This window comes from Eulemur rufifrons, chromosome 15 (assembly GCF_041146395.1).
Source record: "Eulemur rufifrons isolate Redbay chromosome 15, OSU_ERuf_1, whole genome shotgun sequence".
NCBI lineage: Eukaryota > Metazoa > Chordata > Mammalia > Primates > Lemuridae > Eulemur > Eulemur rufifrons.
This window is the reverse complement of record NC_090997.1, coordinates 33,563,919-33,589,276: the sequence shown is the minus strand read 5'-3', so window position 1 is coordinate 33,589,276 and position 25,358 is coordinate 33,563,919. Positions and strand designations below refer to the sequence as shown.

General features: G+C 32.2%; 1 protein-coding gene across 50 annotated transcripts in view; it reads right to left on the bottom strand.

Moving 5' to 3' along the window:
- Positions 1-25,358, bottom strand: part of RIMS1 (regulating synaptic membrane exocytosis 1) — a 467,111-nt gene that overhangs the window by 94,046 nt on the left and 347,707 nt on the right. For 17 of the 50 annotated variants that reach the window (XM_069488793.1, XM_069488746.1, XM_069488757.1 and 14 more), the window contains 2 exons: positions 22,239-22,310; positions 15,048-15,160 (listed from right to left, as the gene is read on the bottom strand). In XM_069488793.1, coding sequence (XP_069344894.1) covers positions 15,048-15,160; positions 22,239-22,310 — 185 coding nt within the window. Of the gene's footprint in view, positions 1-11,128; positions 11,159-15,047; positions 15,161-16,219; positions 16,403-22,238; positions 22,311-25,358 lie in introns of all 50 variants that reach the window. The other 33 variants (XM_069488776.1, XM_069488766.1, XM_069488778.1 and 30 more) reach the window with 5 other exon arrangements.

Here is a 25,358-nt window from a genome sequence, read left to right as displayed (position 1 = left end):
CACCTAACAATTGCTTTGATAAGAATCTACTCTTTTGAGGCATTCTTATTAAATCATTAATTTCTACCAGTGTCTTCTCATGAATATTTGCCAGTCCTAAAAATGGACTTACTAAGGGAAAAGATTAGCTTTCTGTTTCTGATGGCTATGATTGAACCACATATATAAAATTCATAAGTTTGAAAATGAGATATACAACTTTTAACACTTTAATTTTAATATGTAAAGAAATATATTTCACTTAAGCCCTTGTTAGTCTCCTAAGTAGCAAGTACGACTTTTTAGAGGGCAAGAATTACAGCCTTCAATAAAGTATGAGTTATTTTAAGTCAGAATCTATCATAAGCAACCCAGCTTTAAAACCCTGTCTTTAATTTTTGCATTTTTACAAACGAAGGAGAAAAAAAAAGAGCTAAGGGTACAGTGGTGTGCAAAGTAAACATTCAACAGCTTATACCTATGTTGTATGAGATCTAAGATTATTTTCTACAACTTATCTTTTGCCAATTTCCCAGACTACTTAACCTTCAAAACAAGTGCTAAGATTTTTAAGGGGTGTGTGTGTTTAAAAAATTTTTTTGATAACTGTTGTATTGGGACTTCTGCCAGGAGGCCCTATTGGTTTAAAAGTTAATGGAAATGTTGGTATCTCTGATTGACTTGCCTGATTTTATCTCTTACACAGAGTTTATAAAAGCATTTGTTGACAAATTTTTGTATTGCAATGATTAAATGTAGCTATCATCCTTGATTAAAAAACACTAACATTCACTTTACAAATGAAGTAAAAATGTAACTTTAATTATGTGTTCTCATACAGACTAGTAGTCTAAGAGAAAAATACATAAAGTTTGAAATTTGTGGCTAAGTGTTCATGCTCTAATCATAGTTTTAGCACTCAAGTTTTAAATGTTTCACTTGTTTAAGTAATTTAGACAATCTCAATCCCTAACATTACAGTTATGTGAATTAAGCAATGACACAGACTTGCTTTGAAAATGTTGACTTCAGAGACAACAAATGGTGACTATTACTACAATTAGAGGACGGTTCAATGGAGAACTTGAGAAATGTAGTTTCATAAATTTATTAATAATGACAACATATAAGGAGTCAAAAGAGTATTATAAAGCAAAATGCTATGTGAGAGTAATTAGAAACTGGGACAAAGTTATTGAAAAAATGTGAGTTATATTTATGGAAATCCATATGCAATATACAAAAGGTACAAATATCTGCTCTCTGCCTTTTGCCTATGGCGTGGGTACTTCTGAGTACATGCTCAGTCATTTGCTTTGAGATTTGAGTAAATCAAGTGTACTGTAATTGGATGTACTTTGTAATTAAAGCTTAAAACAATGCAAAATAATTGCAACTTATAATAAAAACAGATTTAAATATTAGCTTAACTATTCTCAAATAATATTAATTTTATTTTAAGAATTTTTTTGACATTGATTAGCCCATAGTTTTGTAACTTTTATTTTTAATATCATGTAATTCTTTGGGTGCATGGCTACTTAGACACTGATATTATTTCCCATGAACTACTGGACTGAAGCAGTCTGAAACATTTCCAGTGACTGAACCTTGCCAGGACAACATCTCATGTCTCTAAAGAGGATTACTTAGTTTACATATGGCTACGTGTAAATCTTTATTTTGCAAAACTTAAAACTAAATCACAAGAGGACCATGGTAACCTAACTAAAATGAATCTCAAAATGGTTTTAAATGACTTCATTTTACCTTCCAGAAATGATTATTATATTTATTCCTCAAGAAGTTAAAGCTGACACCTTTTAATCTGTTAAAGATGAAAAAATCTCCAGACTAACATTATGACTCAAAATCACAAGTAGACCCCCTTGGCTCTCTATCAGAAACATAGTTGCTATGCTACCCTCATTGCTTGCTCTCAGAGTCCAAGAACAGAAGCAAAATGTCAATCGCTTACCATTTTACTTACTCATATCAAAAGGCCAGAAAATTGCATAATATTGCATATATTTTTTGAAGTATTTCTCCTTATATCCTGATGACATGTGCCTTATGCATATTCTGAAATAGTTTATACAAGTTATTGTGTTTCAGTGAAAAATGTTTTCATAATCACTGAAAAACCTCCAGTGTGAATGTGGACATTATTTAACTTTGCTAGAGATTTTGCTTGTTTTGCATTTTATTTTCAACTGTATATGTGAAATAAAATGACATTATTTCTGGATTAGAGATGTGTCAATCTAAATATGAAGACAAATTTATCAAGTAAAATAGAATATTTATCATAAATTTGAACCAGAAGGCATGATTCCACTAACTTATATGATTTATGCAGAGAATCGTAGTAATGACTAAATGTAAATTGAATCCTTAGAATGTGATTAGCTCTCAAGTATATTACTATAAGTAAAATTAACTATAGCCCAGAGAACTCAGATATCTTACTTTGAAAAGAATGATTACCAATAATCATTTAAAATTTTCGTAGTATTTAACAATTTTAATCCAAATAGCCAAATTAAAATATGAAATAAAATATTTTCCAATTTTCCCACAGATTCTAGCATTAAATTCACATTTCAAGAACATTCTGAGCGTTGGTAGCCCTGGAAACTAATAATATCATTAAAATGCCATTCATTGGAAATCAAGCAGGTGGCGAGGGAGGGGATGCATAAATTCACACCTAATACAGTGCACACTATCTGGAGGATAGGCACACATACAACTTTGACTCAAATGGGACAACAGAAATTTATGTAATCAAACCATTTGAACCCACATATTATTTTGAAATTTAAAAAAGAAAAAAAAGAGAAAAAAATCCCAGTTGCTATTCCTTTATAGAAAGACAAAAAAAATAGAGTCTTTAAGATTTTTATTTTTAAAAATTTCTTAACTGCCACATATTAGAGAGTTAAACAATATTTCTCATTTCCTACAACAAATATAATTATCATGTAATTTCATTTAGTCTTTTAATGAAAGTTTAGCTTATGTATAATATAGTCAAAAGATAAGGATGTTTACTGTAGACTATATTTCACCGACAATCACAGATATTGTAATAGTATATAAACCAATTTATCTACCCTAATTACTCAGATGTAATTAACACTGCAATTTTACAAAAATGCTTTTTTTGGGAGGGTTGAAAGGTTGATATTTTTCACTATAAGCTACAAGCCAAATGATGTGTTTTATGTTGAGTAAATTATACTTTATAAAAAGCATATATTAATTTACCAAAAAAATTTATTGAACAAGATCCATTTTCTTTATGACAACTTTATTCTATACACATCTTTCTTTCCAAACTCTGGCGTATATTTTCAGATAAAACTGTGTATGTCAAAAATCACCTCCATGTTACAATTAAGAATAAAACTGGAACATATTTTTAGGAGTTAAAATTAAAACTGTACTTGTGAAATCTCATTTACTGTCCTTTAGAACTCAAGAAAAATTCTGATTAGAGTATGCAGGGTAACAAAAGCAAATATAATTTACAAAGTATTGCGATTTATTTACAATTTTTCTAATGGAAAGTATTAGTATTAAAAACAAAGACTCAGATTAAAATAATTACATCTCTTTTCATGTCATATGTTTTGCTAAGAATTCTTAATTTAGTATTAAAGATGATCTTTAATGAACTTATGGACAAACTAAAATCATTTTCAAATGGCATGTTTCTGCCTACATGTATTTTTCTAGATCTATATCTTTTAAAATATTTTAAAATATTATTAAAAAGATTAATAAATCTTCCCTAAACTATCATTTGAAAATGCCCAATGATATAAACTCCTCCAAAAAGAGAATGTTATTTTATGGAAAAGTTTTTGACTTATCACACATTTGTAACTTGCTTAAAAATACTGTAAATATTATATTCATGTATAATTTAGAACCATTATAATTTAAATGTTAAACTTGCATAAATATATATGAAATATTTGTAAATTTACATTTACATAAAAATGAATTTTTGTTGATCTTGAAATTCCTTAAATCTTTCATATTTATGTGCAGCCCCAAATTAACATGAATTTGAAATTTCAAATGTTTGTATTTCTAGGCAAAAAATATCTGTATTAAAATATTAAAACTTCAAATATTTTCAAGTATGCTAGGTGAAATATGACTATCAAAGACAATAGAGATAAGAATTTCTATATTAATAAATATATTAATCTAAAAAATTATAAACATTTGTTAACAAGTGTCGGCTAATCTATGTGTCAAAGGTGACATGATAGCATCTGGACAGGATATTTAAGCCTGTCTGGATAACCATGATGGGTCATCACATTTTACGAATGGAAAAATAAGTGCCTCTGCTTCCTTGCTTGCTTAGCAACACAATGAGAGTTCCATGATTGTGCAGCCATGCTCTTGCTCCAGTGCATCTCTCAGGAAGAACAATGATAAATGACTGTATACTTGAAAGTATCCGGTAGAATGACGTATATAAATGAAATACCTACAATGTGTGAGTTATTGAAAGTAGTGAACAAAATTCCTTCTATGAAGCTATTTATTTTCAGAAAGAACTTCACTGACAGTTGAATTCAAATACAAGAATTAGTATGATATAAATATGAAACAATATAATAGGAAATATAGAGGTTAAAAAGTAGAAAAAAGATGAAAAAGATTTAACTACTTGAATCTATAATCAGTATAAGCTATACCCAAACTGAATAGGGATATAATTTAATTTATAAACTAGATCTGAAAATTTTCTATCAAGAAAGATGGTCTACTACTTGAAAATTCAAAAACGGAACACTAGTGTCTGCTAACAGTTTTTTAGACTTTAGAGGAACAGGAACTGTTTATACGAATGAAATTCTCCACACACCTGGAAGCAATGTGGCAAAATAGGAAGAACCTAGAAATGGGAATGACTAGGCATAGATTACAGTCCTAGATCCAACACCATTCATCAGTTCATTAATGTTCCCTTTGATCAATTCCTGATATAGACCTAAATTACAGAATTTTTGTTTGTAAAGAGAAGAGACTGCTCATAGTAACTTCTAGCTGTTGTAGTCTATGATCCTTTATCATTTCAACAGGGCATTATTAAAGTTTTAAAATTTTTTTCATATTTGCAAAAATGGAAAACTACAGTGACTTTGTCTCTTGCTCTTGGTTACCTAATGTGCAGCATTTTAAAATTTGCTAATTTACCAAAACTATAGGAGTTAAGGGGAAAAAAAAAGTTCACCAGGTGTATTTTACACCATTATTTTTCATTGTAGATTTTTTTTTCCCCAATTAAATAATAAAATCCTCAGTATCCATGGAGGATTGATTCCAGGACCCTCCCCCCAATACCAAAATCCACAGATGTTCAAGTCCCTTATATAAAATGGCATAGTATTTACATGTAACCTACACACATCCTCTCATATACTTTAAATCACTTCTAGATTACTTATAATACCTAATACAAAGTAAATGCTATGTAAATAGTTATTATGCTGTATTGTTTAGGGAATAATGACAAGAAAAAGTCTGTACATGTTCAGTACGGATGCAAACAATGATTATTTTTTTCTGAATATTTTTGATTCGTGGTAGGTTGAATCCATGGATGTAGTATCCATGGACACTAAAGGCCAACTGTAATGTATTTCTTTCATATTCATCCATATTTTTGGAGTCATGCACATATAGTAAGAAATTTTGATATAATGCTTATCCAATCTCCATATCCCCCAACATACACATTATACATAAAGATTAAATGTTTAAAATATTTTGGCTACATAGACATGCCCAAGTTTTGGGAAATTTTCCTGGAATATAATGCATTTTAATTTGCAAGTGTAAAAATGTTCTAAGTTGGTTCCCTTGTGCCATTGTATCATTTCTCTTAGATTTTAAGGATTATGCTATAATAACATAAACAATAAAAGAAAACATCTACCCAACATGAGAAAAACAAAATGCAATAAGTAAATAACACATATTAAGTGAAAATACCACATTGCATTAGGGACTTTAAAAAAAATATCCTATGTTTGTCGTAGATAGTTGAAATGGAACATTGACATAGGTGAAAGAGGCAATTTGTACATACAACCACTCAAATCTCACTGCATTCAAAACCACAAGCCCATGTCTTGTTTAAGCATGCTTATTCCCACTGAACTATCTAAAAACAAAGCTGAGGATTTCCAACTCCGTATATTACTTCTCAGTGTCAGAATTGCCAAGCCCAAGAATAAAAATATTAGTTATTGACAGAAAAGAAAGGAAGGCTCTTGAAAGAATCTGTCATTTACCTTGTCCTTTTGTGCTATACAAAGTTAAATAGCTTTTAAAAATATGTTCAGGTTTTGAGAGGGTGCACTGTCTTCCTTAAGAGGAACTCCAAATACAAGTTTTGTGAAGAGTTGCCTGTGTAATTAAGGCTTCTCTGGTGATAACAAAACCAGTCACTGAGGGAGGTCATGTTGTTTATACCAAGTGATCTCTAATATGTTTAGCCATAATTTTCATTATTCCAATACCGTTAATGGCTACAGAATCAACCTTGAAAGTCTTGATGTGGCATAGCTTTACTAAATTCAACTTTGATTTTTGACTCTTTCTACATTTTACAATATTTGGGGAACATACATAACTTTAGAGAAAATACATCAAAGAGCCTGTTCATGGTTAGACATCTGCCTGCCTTCTATTTTCCTCTGCACTTTCCCCCCAAAGAACAAGAAGAAAGAGGAAATGATGCTCTCTCTCAATTAGGTATCTCTTGCAAGTTGAGGGTTGGTTAAAATACATGCTAAATGCTTTGCAGGCTTAAAAGCTTGTGACACTATTATAAATAACCATATTTGAATCAGCAGAATGGGAAAATAGGGTTAAAACCATAACTTCTGAATTGTTCTATTTAAGCTGCTTTGTCCTCTGGGTCCCCAAAGTTTAAAGAGAAGGCTAAAATGACAACTATATTTATGGGTTTATGCCAAAAAAAAAGAAATGAATAAATTAGACACTTTTACTAATGAATCTCTAATAATTATTCATAAATATTCATAAAAAGTGTCAGGAGAAGCAATGTCCTGGAAGATTAAGAAACTTGCACTTTTGAAATCTAAACACACAATAATAGGAAATGACCCACCTGGCCTAATGTGCATCTACTAAATGCTAATAAAAATAAAACTGAAATCCTTATCTACTTAATGACAGTTAAAATAATGCTGATTCTGAAAAATACAAAAATTAGTTTACTTATTTTAGCAAAAGTCAAATAAATAATCTGTTTTTATGTTTCACAACCATGGTACATTATTAAATGTGTTTAAATTCCATTTATACAATAACTATTGTAACAGAAAATTACTAAAATTAATGTTTTTCACTCCTTCACAAATTCAACCTAATGAAAGTTAATGCTCATAGTCCCATAGAAAACATATTTCGAATAACTTAGCATTCAAACTGTTCTTGCCAACGTTTAAAGAAGGAGAATACAGGTAATTTATTTGAGAATTTATTATAGAAACCTGGTACTTAAAAATACAGTTGACTAGAGACAATCCTTAAATAGCCTCTATATCTGGTTATAATAATTATTACATATTTTATTAGTGAAACAGGAAAATAAAAAGCAACACAATGCTCTTTACTCTTTTTTCCTGTTCAAATAATTTAATTACTTAAACTCTAGTTGCCTTTCATTCTCCATGTATATAAAGTACACACATTTTATTATATAGAAAATTCATATTTGTAGAAAAGATAGTATGATATATTATGATTCAAAATTGTTTCCAAAAGCCAAAAAGTTAATGCACTTAAGAAATACTATCTAAAGGCAAAAGTTAAAAATTTATTATGACAATAACATTTTTTTCTCACCTTGAAGTCATTTAATTTCTGGTTCAGTTTTGATCTTCTTATATCATTATTTCGATGCCCCCAAACTACATTCATGGGCTCTTTAAAACTGTCCAAGAAATGTAGCAGAGAGGGAAAAATCGGCTTACTTTTAGAATGAATAATTTAAAATAGGCCTATAAAGCAGTTTGTGAAGCCTAAAATGATATGGTCTCTCAGATTTCAACATACAAGAGGGAGTTAAAAGGTAAACGAAGTACTATAAACATTTTTAGTTCCTCAGTTAACTTTGCAAGTTGGAGAATGTGCTATCTTTATTGAAATACATTGCCTTTGCTCTTTCAAGGTGCATGTTAATTTGAGGGGCCAGCCAGGACCCTAAGATTTAGCTGAGTGGTAAAAAATTGTGTCATCAGGGGAAGGTAGGAATTCTAAGCGGGATTCTCCAAGACCCTGGTTGTGAGTTGCGGTTGTTTCACCAACATGGTACAGGGGGACAGAACATGGGCTGTGGAATCAAAATCTGGTTCTGCCTCACAGCAGCTTTGCTACGTTAGGCATTCTACTAACACCTCTGACTTTATTTTAATAAAATAGGGATAATAAAAGCCTTCCTTGCAGTTGTGTATGTGTTACTATAATTATGTATAGTAGGTCTCAATAAATGCTGTTTGAAAATGCTAGAAAGCCTATAAAACAATGTGGTGAAGAACGAGGTCTTTGGAGGGAGGCTTGTGTTTGTTATAGTTCCCTATTCTACCACTTATAAAATGAATGACTGATAAGAGGCCAAGTTTTTAATCTTTCTAAGTTTTAGTTTTCTCAGTGGGAAAATGAGGTATTAATAGTTATGTCTCAGGTTGTGGTGGAAATACCATGAGGTAAATATATAACATTCTTAGTTGAGTCATTGACATATATTCAGTGCTCAATAAATTCTGTCTACAATTAGTAATGTTAATAGTATTTCACATTTCTGTTATGTGACTTTACAAACATATGCTGGAAAATTAATAGACTGGTCCTCTATATTTAGGGTGACCAACCATCTCTGCCCAGAACTGTCCTGAAAGTCTTGTATCTTGGGAGACCTCTCAATCTCAGGCAAACCGGGACCACTTGTCCCACAAGTTCATCTACAATTCATCAAAAACAAACCTTGACTAATGAGCCCCTTTGCCTGTCCAGTCAACTAGCAATGGTGTGCCCCAGTCTTCCTTTGCCCAGGGAGCACTCACAATAACCTGAATTCTCCATTATAATATATCCCAGAAAAGTCAGACTTCAGCTCACAGTAGTGGGATTTCTGTGCTGTGAACTCTCCCTTTCCTTTGGGACATATGAGCCTAAAATTTGACTTTGAATACATTTCTTGAACTTGCTTCTATGCTTTCCAGGCTTTGACAGCCACTTTTGGTGGCTGAACTATATGCTACCTTAAATCCCAGAGGGGAGTGCAGCATCCTTTGCTGCTCTTTGCCTTGCTGGATGCATTTTGGGATGTGCCTCTTTGGTTGTTTCTAGTCATGCGGTCTATTTTACAAGGCATTTCTACAGCCTGTCTCCAAGGAATAGTTGACAGGGTAACAACACTTCTCATCTGGGACATACTGACCTTATAAAAACGTAACAAACTGACATGCTCTGTAGAGAGGCCATAAATGTGCATGCTTCATGCAGACTTTAGGTTACACCACTTATGATTTTGTTTTGTTTTGATTAGCTAAGTATAGCTTTTGCCTAGTAATAATATATATGGAAGGGCTTTCAATGAAGAATTATTTTCTTTCTTTTGGGTAAATTAACTAGGCAATGGCCCATTTGTATGAAATTCTAATGCTTTTATCATGCTAAAATTTGTCTTGCAAATCCAACTAAATTCTTCTGCACCTAAGTACAAATACATTGGCCTATTTTGTACTATTGAATCTAAAGTTGTGTTTCTGACACCTGAATTAAAAATGCAGGATGGCTAGAAACCTAGGCAAAATCTAGGGACTGAAACATCTTGATCTCATGAAATAATATCTTATTTGTTATTAATATCTATTTATTGCCTAATATGTCAGATACTATGCCAGAATCTGTATAACACGTGCCTGGATATAAATATAATTGCAGTGTATTTTTATAAATTCATATTAAAATAAGCAATTTAATATTATCTTTTATTTTCTCTTTCTAAAACTAAGATACATAACACATACCTAAATATATTACGACTTAGGGATAATATATTTGGGATCTGTGTTTATTAAAATAGGATACAACAATGTGTAGTGGAAGGAGGTCAAAAGTAAAAGATCTGGGATTGCAGTCTACTACTGATTAGCAGTGTGAATGGGCAAATCTCTTAATCTCTCTGAACATGAGTTTCCTTATGCATAAAATAGAGATGATACTATTTTCAGGACTAGCTTTGAGGGTTACTATGGGCAACAAATTAATGCAATCATGAATCCACTTTCAAATACTGAGAAAATGTACTTATATTAAACTATACAGAGTTGTATATTTTTAAGTACTACTAACATTATTATATTAGACTGAAAACTCATGTTTAAATATTTAATTATAGGGTCAACAATAACCTTAAACTGGAACGTGTGTGGACAGCACATGAGTGTGGGTTGAGGCCCACAGTCTACTCGAAACTCAAGTGCAAAGACCAACAATAAAATGTGATCCAAAAAGACAATAAGAAGGAGATCAGCAATGTGCTTTCCTTTTCTATGTCTTTCAGAAAGATAGATTTAATGGATATCATAACAATATTGAGGCTAACAGGAGTAACATTTAGGTAGTTGCTTCCCAGATGCATGGCTGCAGCATAGGCCAGAACATTCACTAAGGTTACTGCTAAGTGGAAGGTAAAATCCAGGGATTTTCTACTCCTTTGCACCAGATTTTACCCTGAATAGAAGGTAAGAATTAAATCCTTTTTCCATGAGAGCAAGGGAATGCAAACAAACAAACAGAAACAAAGAATATGTTATTTTCCAAGGAGAATTGTTTTCTAGTTGTCAGTCTGAATAAATACATTTTGAAATAAAATATTATTAATATTAATCTTTTTGTCTTTGATGTGAATGCACGCAAGATGAAAGAATATCAAGTGCCCTATAAATCATTTTAGGGAAATAACTACCTATTTAATAAATTTTCTCATTATTTTAATAAGTACAGTTTTATATATATATAACTCTCATACATTATTTTTAAAAGTAACAATATTAAATGTTTAAAAAGTTGTATTAATATTTACCTTTTGTGGAAGAGTTATATTTTTCTTGTTCTTCAATGAATTAAATGCACATAATGATGGAAACAAAAGAAAGAAATCAGCAAATTTATAGTTAGACATGGAAATGTGAATTAACACAAGGGCATGAATAATAAAAATGCATAACATATAATGTGACATGACAAACTGCAATGACAAACCATGAGGAAGTCCCAAATATGGTACTAAAATTAATCAAAAAAATGAATACAGCAATTTAAAGATTTAAAATAAACCAAAAACATTGGGATATTACTATGCTTGGAATTTGAAAAGTATATTCCATAGTATTTTTTCATGCCTTTTAAGAATTGTATACTATTTCAGATCAGTTTTACTAAAACATTTTAACTTTAATCCATTTTGATTTTTATTGTAAAAGTATTTAAAAGCATACTTAATATTTATAACAAAACTTTTTATGTCAAAAATGGTAGTATTTCAAATGATTTGAAAGTTCCTATGATAAATGAAAAAATAAATTTCATTTTTTTACTAAATAGTAGGCATTTTCTTTGCACTGTGAAAACTATTCTGTAACTTTCTCCACATAACAAAATATAGTCTAATTTAAGTAATCCTTTCTTCCTTCTCAAATTAATTGTATTAAAATATACCAAAGTAAAATTACTTGTATTTTAAGGACTATGTTTCTTAGATAGTTCATAATGCTTTATATTCACTTCCATGTTGGCATACTATTTACTGAGGAACAATGGCTTATCTATATATTTCTGAAGGGGAGTATCATTAGAGTTTTAGGTAGCAGTTATAATAATGGAACACATAAAACATAACTGGCACACCACTAAGAGTTAGTTTATGAATGATCTTTAAATACTTCAAAAGACATCCAGTTGAACATTAAAAAAAAATCACTTGGCTTGTTTCAGAAACTCATACATTTTTATACAACCCATTATGTTGCCTTCAGCCTCACTCTACATACGGCTACATTGGAACACAATGTTGAAATACAAGAGAAATTTCATGGACGTCTTTGCTTTCACTTACTACATACTATTAGATTTACCTGAATTATAAGGTTACTTTTTCAACTACTTTATCTCAAAATCTGTATTGTGATCACCTCTTTGCTTTTCCCCTAAACCTACTTTAACATAATTAGACTCTACATAGCAAACAGGATAGCATTCTCAATTTTTAAAAGAAACTTTAAAATACTTTTTCTAAAATTAAGCAAACATATCTATTCAGTTGATTAACATTTAAAATAAGAGATATTGTTTTTATAGTACAAAAAGAGAGTAGTAAATCAGATTCACAAGAAAAAAAAAACCCCATACATCTCAAAAAATCGAATTGTCCTGGCATACATACCAAAAACAATAATGTAGATAACTGTATCCTGAAACTTTTTTATTTTATAAGTGCATTAAAAAGTTGTATTAATATCCAGGAATCTAAACCATTTGAAATATTTATTCTTACCAACCAGCTGTTTATCAACTCAATTTTTTTTTTTTTTAAAAAAAGAAAAGCACACTTTGTTAAAGATAAAAAACAAACAAAAAGACTGGAAGGAATTCAAGAGCAGTAGAGACTTAATCGATTGTAAATAAACTGCAGCCAGCATTAATCTTCACAGCAGATAGAGCTAAAGTTTAACAAATAATATCACAAGAAAAAAAATGATGTAATTCTACAGCCTTATGAACAATGAAATCAATCTTAAATAGAACATTCTAAATCCTATCTAACTCATAAATAAAATTAAAAATTGACTTTTAAAAACATTTTAGGACAAATAAAGCTGTCATGTGAACTGTTCAGTTTGAAATAGATACATAATAAGATGATGGCAGACAGTATGAACTTTAACCAAAAGTCCCAAAGCACATATTAACATCATACAGAACACCAGATCTATTTGATTTGTAGAATAACACTTAGATATAATAATACCTGTTTGTTAAGCACATTTTGAAAAAGCTGTATATATATAACTCTTAGGGTCATATATTTCAGGAACCTCAAAGGACCAAAAGTATTTATTAGTTTGTCATATTAAATATCAAAGTAACTCCATCAATGTCATTCTCAGTCATTCCCTTCTTCCCACCTCAATTCAATCCTTACAAATTGATGATTTCCCTGAAAGACAACTGTGAATACGAATATCATAAACAGTAACATTGATATTAACAATAGAAAATGTGCTTTTCTAAAAAACCAAAATCCAACATACACTTCAAATGATTTCATAGAAGCAGTTCTTATTTCTACAGAAATAATATAACTATAATCTCACTTTGTGAGTGTTCAATACCCAAATATGCTTTTGAACACGTAGAGTGTTTATTTGCAACTGGAGGAAATGCAAAGAATTTTAGGAGCACATCACTTTTTGAATACCAAAATATGGCCAGTAACAATGAGTTTGTAGCTAAACACCAAAATCCGTAGTTTTTTTAGTTGTGCAACAGGAGTTCATGAATAGATAGTTTAAATAAATACCAATTTTTTAAAAAAATCTAAATTTTAAAACAATTTCATCTGGGTTATTGTTAGAGTTTTAATAACATTAATTATGAATAATCTTCTCAAAATGTTCCCAGAAAAAAGAAAAGAAATTTTGTTAGGCTGTGTATTGATAATTCCAATGAATTAACTGCTATTTTAGAAAAGAAAGTCAGAGTTCACAATGCATCATATTTTTCTGATTGCTGAATGGATACCCTTATAGCAACTCTGAAAACTAATGTACAATATATATCAACAGGATGTATTTTAAAAAAATGTAAATCCAGATTTTATTGTACCAGTATTACTCTATTAATAAGTTGATACCTCTTAAAATATATACTAATTTTTCTATAATGAAGTATTCTGCATGGCAAACTATGCCACATCAATCTTTGAAACAATGCATTTATCTTCTTAAATCTTTAACATTTCTGTGGTACATTCAGTAAAGTGCTTCAATTAAGTAGGGAATAAAAGGTATTCAGAACCCTCAATATAGAATGAAATGAAAGTTTTACATCAGCAACAATCAACACTATCGAAAAAATATTCAAAATGTTAACCTTTCAGCTGTTTTATAGGGATGAAGCTTTTCAATGAATGTTTTAAATAGAAGTCCACTGCATTTATACTACAACCTTGAATTAAAAATTATTTCAGTAAATTGTTTAAAAAATTTCTGAAAAAATTATGTGATAATGAATACTGATAACAAATCATTTCACCTACAGAGAAATGGGATAGCACTTTGGGTCCCATGAAGAATATTGACTACTGAAATCATCTAGCTCAGGCAGTTTAGAGAATTTAGTTTCTACTATCAAATCGCATACATTCATTCTCTCTTTCTCTCTCTGAAAATAAAACACAATGTACATATGCATAAAATAAGAGAATCTTTAAGCAAAATTAGCTGTTAAAAAAGATGCTAAAATATGTGTCCTAAGTCATTTTTCATCATCAAACTTATATAAAAATACAAGATATTGTCAATCAAGTTAAAAGTAAAAAAAACACTAGTAAAACATTCAATAAGATCAGGTGGTTAATTTTTTTAAAAAATGTTTTAAAAGGTAAAGTAAGTATTCTCTTAAAATTTAAAAACCTTAGCACAATTTTATGTGTTATTTTCTTCCTTTGTTCTTTCGGAAAAAAAAAAACAAACTGTTTCTAGGCTCCATCCATTCTGTTAAATGACACCTAAAATTCATTCATTCACTCAATTAGCAGAAACCGAGAACATGCCATGAACCATTGCAACTAGGTGCTGGGGATAAAATTCCAAGGAACTTAAAATTCTTAGAATTCAGCAAATTACATATAATCAAATTACTATTCATTTAATAAAAAAGTATAAAAAGAGGAGGTTCATAAATCCAACATTTTTGGGCAATGATGTCTCTTTATTGGATACCTTGTTCTATACTGCTGCTTCTCACTGGCACTTGTGGGAGCTGTCTTCCCCTGCGATTGCTGAATGATGTGTCTGCTGGAGGAGACTGGGTTGGACTTCCCTGTCGATGCATTCTGTAGGCAAAAACAAAGGGGGGATGAAATGGTAAAATTCCAATATGGCCTGGCAAAAACCTTTTCCTCTTTCCTGTTTCTATTAAAATAAACATAAACCCCTTAACTGGGCCTTTGGAAGCAAAATCAAATACTTTTTATGATATGTGTAAAGGGAATACTACAAAAAGGGCCGAAAAGAGACAGGGCAATGTCAGCCACACACAGTTCTGTATAATGAATTCCTGAACCCTGAACCGAGCAGAATCTGATTCACTTTTTTTCATTAACTTTCTCTGGAGTTGTGATTTCTGGGCAAGTTATTCGTTTTTGGTAGTACTGAACCAAATATATCTAATTACAGCCTCTGGATCTTAACAAAGTGGATAAATTAGTTAAGAAAGGCTGTTGCCTAAATTGCTACTATTAAATTGGTATATACTCTAGAATTACTTATAACTGTTAAGAATAATTCTAGCTACAGACTTTTATAAATTACTACTCACTTGTACTTCATTTTTAAATAGAAAAAAACTGTAATAGATAACTAAAATAACCTTGGACACATCATAAAATATACTGGTACAAGGATTGAAATTACAAATGAAATATGAGAAGTGTGCAGATATATTACTACTGCCCAAGATTAAGCTGACTTCCATCTGCTGGTGTTCAAACATTTTTTTTAACTGTAGAACTTTAAAACACTCTAAGATTTTACTGAACACACAAAAAAGATTTTATTTTTTAATTTCTCTTATACTTTTCCAGGTAATTTATCATAAATAATTTCACATAATTAAAAAATTATGTATGAATATGCCACAAACAGATGAAAGGACATAACACAGCCAAATTTAATTTTCAATGATAGCTAATTGGCAGAAACTATAGAAAACCACTAGCACAGTGAATATAAATGCAAGTAATAGAGGATGTGGGAGAGGTTTAAGTGTCACAAAGAAAGGATTAAAAATTATGGCGTCAATGAGTGAAAGCTTCGAGTGCTCGGGAAGGTACAACACCACACCAACACCCGGAGGCAGGACATGAATGCTGGGCTGGACACTGAATAGCGACCTTGTCAGAAGCGGAGAAGATGGCGCCGACCCTCCAGGGGCAAGGTGGTGCATAGAACACAGTGTTCTGACACTAGAGTGCTCACTCGACCTTGAGCGAGTGGGATGTTTTCCCCTAATGACTGGTTGATCAGTCGCTCTTGGGGCTGCGTGTCCCCTTCTAGAAAGACATGGTGGGAGAACCCTAAAACATTAGGGCCAAAAAAGATCTTCAGTCAGCAGGTTCACATTAACTTTGATACCAACATATTTGTCCAAGGAAAACCTGGTTACTCATACGAGACAGTGATTTTAAAGAACCAGAAGAAAACCCATCACACAGTTACTGAAATGGAATTAAAATCAAACTGAAAAGCTATACTTCCACATGTGAATGCCATGTGGTTTTTAAAGGGTAATCTAGGTTGCTCTAATGTAACAAACCTCTTTTAAGTTCCACAAGCACAGAGACTTTTATTTTTTATGGAACTCTATCTCCATTGCCTAGAGATAGCTGCACAGAGAGCAAGAGCTCAATAAATATACATTGATTGAATGAATGAATGTAATTAGAATGATGAGTACAGGGATACTTCAAGTACTTGCATTCAAGAAGAAATACTGTAGAACTCTGTGTATATTTTTACAATGCTCATAATTTTACTCTGTAATAAGCAAATCTATGCCAAACAGATCTCAAAAGAAGGATGCTTTTTGAGGTTAACCTAAGCAGATCACAAAACCAAAATAATATAATAAGATGGAGAATGTTTTACTAATTATATAACTGATTAAATGCAAATGGCTGATAAATGGATAAAAGCAGGTTTTCTCAGATATAACAATATCTATAAAAATATTGTCCATTTATTGATAGTTATCTTAATATGGTGTTCAAAATTATTATAAAGCTAATTAATGAATTAAGGATTAAGAATTTAAAATGGATGTTTATATACATGTACATATTTAAAACAAATATATGCTTTTGCTTCTTTCATCATTTTTGGAATACATCTCAAGTAACATGCATTTTTAAAATACCTAGTATGTATTCTTTCGACAGAAGGAATTAAATAACACCTCATCCCTTTTAAAGCAATGTTATAAAATTCACTTATTAAGCCACTTAAAGTGTGTGAAAATAAAGAACACATGCTTATCACCAAAAGTATACAGAGAGCTTTATTTAACTTATATTCAGATTGATAATTTTTCTGTTAAGTAAAATGATTTTTACACCTATAATTATTTTAATTTAGGGTATCTTCTCCAATTCATAACAATAAAATGGGAAAATGTGAGGCTGTAGACAACAAATAGCTGCATAGTTTAGGTCTTTAATAAAGGTACATTCTATCTTCTTGAGCTATGAATTATTGCTTTTTCAGACCTAATTCAGACCCTGAAACCTGGACTATAATCTCGATTTCCAAATTAATATATACAGGAACTGACAATGTTCTACACATTATAACTGTTCACTCATTCTAAATTGACTTTTCACAATACCTCAACTGTACAGAATTAATTTATACGGGATAGATTACATGATCAAGTCCTTTCCAATGATAGATTTTTATCTATTACTCTTTAAAAGCCATTTTCATGAGAATAAACTTCAAGCAATCCTTGCTCAAAATACACTTCCTATATATGGTTTGAAACTTGAATTATATATTTTCTACCCTAGTACTGAGAAATTTCATGGATATTGCAGTTTCACTGAAATCTTGCTTCATTCCTCAATGCAATTCATGAGCACTAGAAGAACAACTTGAATGTGATTTGAAATATAAATAATTCAGGTGAACTTTGTGTGGCATCAAGCTAAATGGCAAAAGTATAAAAAGCAATTTCAGGGGCAAATAAATGGCTTCCAGGGTGAATATTATGCAGCTTGATGATGTGACTTAGTGTTCTATCTCCCAAGCCACAGTGCTTACAGTGCCTGAAAACAGCCTGCAGTGTTTAAGGTTAATTATTTAGCATAAGATCTGTTTTTTCTTAGACATGAACTAAAAGTTCCTCAGTAAGGAAACAGTTCCTGCCATCAACCACTCTATAACAAGAATGAGAGCACAGACCAAAGGAGAAGCACAGAAGCACTTTGCCTGAGGAAGAGAGAAGAATGTGGCAGCCAGGTTGAATTACAGGAAGGGAAACTGGAGAGAGGAAAAACGCAGAACTTGAAGCGAGAAAAGCAAGGTTTTGCAGAGGGAAGATAACAGAACCAAGTATAGAGGCAAGGAGAATTAATCAAGAAATTCTGAGGTATAGGAGTGTGAAGTTGAAAGAAACCAAGCTGCTGAGCCTTGATCTTTTCAATGGAATGAGATGCTCCAAGAATGTAAGGAAAATTAAGAAGAATGAAAGAGATTTAGAACAAGCATGCAAAAGACTGAAGCAGAGAGTGAATGAGGAATAAGTAAAATGATAGAACAGCTATTCTTTATTGAGCAGCAGTGTGGGGCCATCTATACATGTCAGGCACTAAATGTATGTGTGTGTACATATTTGCGCATGTATGTATGAATATAGGTATGTGTGCATATACACACATACATATACGTATGTATGTACTTTTTTGTATTCTCACACATGGCAAAATGTTGTTATTACCCTTTTACAGATAAAAAAAACTGAGGGTCATAGAGTGACTTGCAAAAAGACAAAGAGCTAAAATATGGTAGAGGCAGAATCCACAAAGGTCTGTTGAGTGCCAGTGCTTACTCTCTTTTCTGCCTAGTGAGATAGAATATGTTTCTGTATCATGAGATGAAAAATGGTAATTTCACATCTCAGGTATACCATTAATCTTGTAACCCAAAATATTAATATCAATATGTGTTTAAGCATCAAATTGTTTAGCAGGACTTCACAGAATTGTGCTATGAGAGTTTGCAGGATCAAATATATGGACAATGGCATTTAATGAATACCTACTCTGCCATACATATATCTCTCCTAAAAATAAATAAGGCTTGCAGAGCTAAATTCTAATTCAAATGTAAGTATGTCTGACTTTGGTCCACCATCTCCAAATGCATATTTAAATATTTACTGTTGAGTTCAATCCACGCCTGTTCTCTTCATCTAAAACTAATGCTTTGACTTGGACTCAACTAAAACACATTTCTCACAAAAACCTCAGGTCTTTAGTAAGGCATTTGTATTGATTCAAATGGACTCACAGTAAACTCCTCCTACTGATGCCTAAAAATGACTTGTTAAAGGGTGGCCATGTATGTGGTATTTAAGGTCAAGTTTTCAAAATGATTCCTCCTTTGATGGCCCCTTACAGGCCTGCACAGGCTCTTTCAAACAGCAACAGTAGCACATAAAATGCATATTTAAGCAATTCTAAATAGTCAAAAAAAAGCCTCCCCCAGTTAGGATATAGAGTGTAGTTTCCATAAGAAGTCAAGTCACTAGAATGGAATGCAGAAATCATGCTAGCAATTTTCATAGCTGAATGCATATGAAGGTGAAAAACTAGACATTTACTATGGAGTTTCCCCCCAAAATATGAGTACTGCTTTAAATGGCTAGGCACAAGAGACACAAATCAGTTCTGTTTGTCTTCAATCTATAAGTGGTCATCATATCTTTTGAAATATTTTCTTATAAGTTTATCCCTCATGAGGCCAAGTTTGTTGAGGCCAACAAAGAGCCTTTAAAATTATGATCAATAAAAAGCAAATTTTATCAGAATCCAAAGCATGACTGTATGGTTCTGACTCCTTTTGGGAAGTTATTAACTCCCAAAGGCTAAGAATCAGTGTCCAAAGCATTCATATTGTGACTTTGTTTACCTGTAGCTAGACGTAAACCCATAGTATCTTCTGAAGAAATGAGAGCTAATATAAGCTAGAAAATCCAGGCCAATTCTTCTTTTATAACTAGCCATTCAGTAATTTACTTAAAAATTGGGCTTTAATAAAAATCAGTGAAGAGTTTTAATTATGATCAAATAAATCTACACATCTAAAAGGTTAGCGGTTTCTATTTTAAAATCTACAAAATAAAGGCAGGAGTAATATGAATATGGTCCTTAAGCAGTAAACATCTGAGGATGGTGGGCAATCAATTCTTTGCCATTTTTATTGGAGGGAGGGAGGAAATGCGTTTATCCACAGAGTATTTTCAGAGTTGCAGAGACAGATGCCCAAATATCATTCATCTGGAGTTATGCATCTTTAGTTGACTCTGGAACCATCTAGCATTTTTTAAAAATAGTATCCTATTGTCAAAAAAACTTGCTCATTGATATATGCTAAACATAAAACTGAACATAGAAGTCACTCAACTAGTATTTGTTAAATTAATGAAAGACTATTGATTGAAACAAAAAGAATATAACTTTGAGAAAAAATTAATCATGTCAAAATAATTGAAATTGTGTGTGTGGAGGGGGCTGAGAATGATGGTTGAAGATTGAAAATTTTGCTAAGGAACTCAAGTCATTTACAAAGATAGTAAAGAAACTGCAATTAGCTGAGTTGAAATTAAAGCATGTAAAAATAGTTATATAATTAAATTTGTTCCATTATAGGCTATCTGTCTATCTGCCTCATTTCCTTCCTCAAACCCCAACAGTTTTTTGTGTCCCCTGTATCCTTATTCCATTGAAAATCAAGTTCCCTAAATAGTCAGTATCTCCGTGGACCATTGGCCAGGAGTAAATTTCATCTCCCTTTATCCATGTCCTTGACATGTCTTACACTTAACTCAACTCAGTGGTAATATCCTCTATTTTGTTCCTTGAACTTAGCACATAGTTGGCACGTATGTGTTAACTGGATGAATCACTGAATTGTACATTCTATCTCAACCAAGCCTATTGGGATAGCCAACTCGGTGTCTTGCATCTGCCCTGGATCTTTTGATCCCCTTCCAAAATGTTGTCAAAGTGATCTATAAAAGGAAACTCAAAACTGATCCTCTGCTGCTCATATTTATAGCACATCAATGGCTCATGGATGAACAAATAATTTGAAATCTATAGCATGGTATTAACATGGCATAGTTATGTCATTCATTTAACCACTCATGATTTCTCCAATTTTATTTTCAGCCCTCTTTCCTATCCCCTGAATCCTGTTCTCCACTCCAAAATTGGTATAGTTTCCTCAAACTCAAGAATACATTTCCAGTCCCAGTGTTTTCTCACATTGTTCCCTTTCATGGAATACTCTATTCTTCACATATACTTTTAACTGCCCAGATTTGGCTCAAGTGACATCTATTTATGAAGCATTTCCTAGTTTCATCCTTACCCATTTCTTTCTATGTGTTCTTATTGAACCTGTGCATACTTCTTTAATAACTGCTATGACACTTGAATATTCTCATTAACTTAAATCTGTGTCTCTGAACATGATTGCAATAATTGCTGGATAAATGAATGGGTGAATGAATATATGTTAACTGGACTTTTTAGGTGTTTTCATACCTATGTGAAAAAAGTGTCAAAATGTTACACCAAAAAATGCTCAAAAACTTTCTGAAATTGGACACATTGCAAACAAAAGGTTAGTAATACCTTATAATTTTTACATTAACTCAGCATATATCTTTTGTTGTAATATACAAGTACAATCTTAGATTATGCATTTGTAGAAAAGAGTTTTTTTTAAAAGATAACATTATTCAGATAAATGACACACTCAAAATATTTGCACATCCCAGGTCTTATATTCATTAGCAACATTTAAAATGATCTCAGAAACAAAACATTAATGCCCTAATATGCATAAAGGAATGAGAATAGATTTAATTTTCATCAGTAATCAGAATGATCACTAAGAGAGATATATGAGATTTTTTTTTAAACCCTAAGATTTAAGGGCTTTCTTCAAATCAACCTTCTCTCATTTCTTCAATGAGACCATTCCCATATGGGGGTAGATTTAGTTACATGAATGTATTGAAACATCACAACTTGTGTTTAAGCACTGCTTATGTGAAATGAAGAGTGAGGGCATCCCAAATATATCAGTGAAACAGAAGATGGCAGCACAGCACAACACCAAGCCTACCTTTCTGTATCAGAGGCAGTGCCTTTCCTAGTCTGTTTTGGGATGCTAGATCTTTCAGATTTTCGGGAGTGCCTGTGGAATGAAATGTTAAAGAAATACAAAATATATGATGAATAAAGCTACATTAATATCATACAATGATAAAAGTAACAGACATGAAAGATGGCAACTGTCTTACCTAAATGGCTTTGTCAGTACTTTTCAAAATGAAAAGAAAAATTAAAAATCAGAATTGGTGCCATGTGGAAGAAATAAGTTGCTCAGTAGGAGACACAAAAAGATGATATTCCATTAGTCTAGACAGGTATGTCTACAGCAGTGATATCATACAGACCCCTGCTGAGCAACTTTGCCTCCACTCATTGGTGAGTAAACAAATACAACGATGAAATGTAATGATGATAAATGTGATGATGGCGATGGTTCAGGTGCTGAAAGACCTCAAAGGGGTGAAGTGCCCTTTACTTTTACAAGTTGAAACTTGGTACTACAAAGATTTTTCTGTTTGTTTTGTCCCCCACAAAATTATGAAGGAAAGAGAACAAAAAAGCTGTAGTGAAAAATGTTTGACATAAGTTAAAATGTTTATATCAATTATTAAAATTATTTTAAAAATTATCATAAAGATGCTTTTGTAAACCATGTAGTGTTTTTAAAAAAGCACATAGCATTTAATTACATGTCACAAATCAAAGAATTAATAAAGTCCTCAATTTATTTTACTTTCCAATTACATTATACATATGTACACTGAACATTTGAAACTTGAAATGCATTTTCCCATAGAAATAATGTTTGTATTTATAGCTTACTTCCCCAAGCCAGCTTACATGTGCCTATGTAACCTAAAATGTCTGAACTACTATATATTTAAAGTAAATAACATAAAATATTATTGTAAAAAAACTCACACTCACAAAAAAGAGAAAACATAAGAATGTGTAGGTTTATATTGAATATTGATTATCTACACTTCATGCTTGTTTTTCTTTGCTGATGTCTTTTTCTTCCAACAATACTGAGACAATTGTGTATCTTATTAATGTCAAACATCCTAAGAGTCCAGCATATGTCAAGTCCTGCTAGGAACTAGGAATGCACATCGAAGTACAAAGTCTGCCTTCACAGGCTGCTATATAGACTGAGACTGATCATCTCTCCCCATCTCTTCTACTTTTGCTAAAAACTGAATTCATACTATTTTGTCCCTCCAATTGAGGATTTCAGCTATGTGTTCTTCAGCCTTATGTCACTCGGATAGCCCACTTCTATGAAAAAAGGGAAGACATGGAGATATTTCTCACTCACCATATTCCTTTACTAGTTGGAAAAGAGATTACTTGATATATTGAAGGATAACTCTATGCCAGGCACTGAGGGAGGTATGAACTTATTTCATCTCCATGACAATTCTTTAAGAAGGTGTTATCTCTATTTTACAGATGAAGAAACAGGCTCAGGGCAAGGAGACTCAGTCAGAAAGTAGCAAAGCTAGGATTAAATATTAATATAAGTCTGTCTAGCTCCCAAGCTGTCTCAGCAAAGAGAGTGGAGGAGGTAGATTCTGACACATGTCCTATGGGTACACCTTTGTTTAAGATGGAAGAAACCATGAAATCTGGTACAGGCCTAGGAAAGCACTAATAGATGAATCTCTCTCTGACATTAAGGTTCTTATTTATGTTATTGCTCCTATAATCAGGAGAGGAGATCATAGGGTGGTAGGAGAGTAGCAAAGTACATAGGACATGACTGAAATCAATGGGACATGGTTGTTGGGATGGGAAGCTTGCTCCTGAAGCACAGGGAAGGAAGGCATAAGTATAACAGGAGGATGAGAAGGAGAGAGGTAGGGTAAGTAAGGTCTGCAGGCCTAGGAGGATCTCAAAATAAAAAAGTAGTATACAGTTATGAGAAATGTACGCTTGGTCCCAATAGTGCTCCAGACAACTGCCTGGGAGGGCAAATGTTTCTTTTCTCAGAGAATCTTCAGCACAGGGAGAGCAGATGAGAGCAGAGAATCTCAGGAAGACCCATGAAACTCAATGTCATCAAAGGGTTTTCACTCATTTATTCATTCAACAAATACTTGTTGAGCATGTATATGTTCTAGGCATTGTTTTGGGTGCTTGGAATATGTCTGTGAAAACAAAGAACAAAGATCTCTACCTTCAAGGAATTTACATTTTGCTGGAGGAACGCAAAAAAGTAAACAACAAAAAGAATCTCAAACAGGTACATTATAAAGTATGGGAGAAGGTGATAAATGCCAATGACAACAAAAACATAAACCAGTGCAAGAAGGATTAGAAGCATAGGGGTGAGGCAGGGGTTTAGGGGCAGGTGTTGATTGCAATTTTAAGTAGGGTAGTTGGGAAGGATTTATTGAGATGGTGACATTTTAACAAAGACTTAATGTGAGGGAGTCAGTCATGTATATATCTAGGGAAAGAGTATCCCAGGAAAAGGAAATAGCAAATGTATAGGCCCTAAGGCAGGGGTGTGTGTACAGTATATTCAAGGAATAGTAAGGAGGCCAGTATAGCAGGAGTTGAGAAATGAATCAGATTAGAAAAGTTCAAAGGAGAAGGGAGAGGGACTGTACAGAAGGAGAAGGGACTGTGCAGACTCTGATGGGCTTTCGTACAAACTGCACCATAACAAGGGTACAGGCATCTTTCTTCTTATTCCTAGTAATGTCTATTAATCTTTCTAGACCCAACTGAGATTTCATGTCTTCCGTGAAACTTTCAAACTCTTTCTTCTCTTTTCATCTCCTAAAATTTAATGTCTTCATATACTAGATTAATTATGACAGTACTTGATGATGGTGATGAGGAAAACGATGATGATAATGGCACTGATAATATTTAACATTTACTAAGTGCTTTCTCTGTTCTAGCATCATCATATTTTATCGGCATTATTTCATTTAATCTTCTTGCCAGTCCAAAGAGGTAGGTGCTATTTTTTTTTATCCTTTTCAAAGATAAGGAGATTGAGAATTAGAGAGGCTAAATAATTTGTTCTAGTTCACATAGTCATTAAATGTTGAGCCAGGAGGTACACTGAGAATCCATAATCTCAGCAGCAGTAATTACGTTGCATCTCTGGCATAAA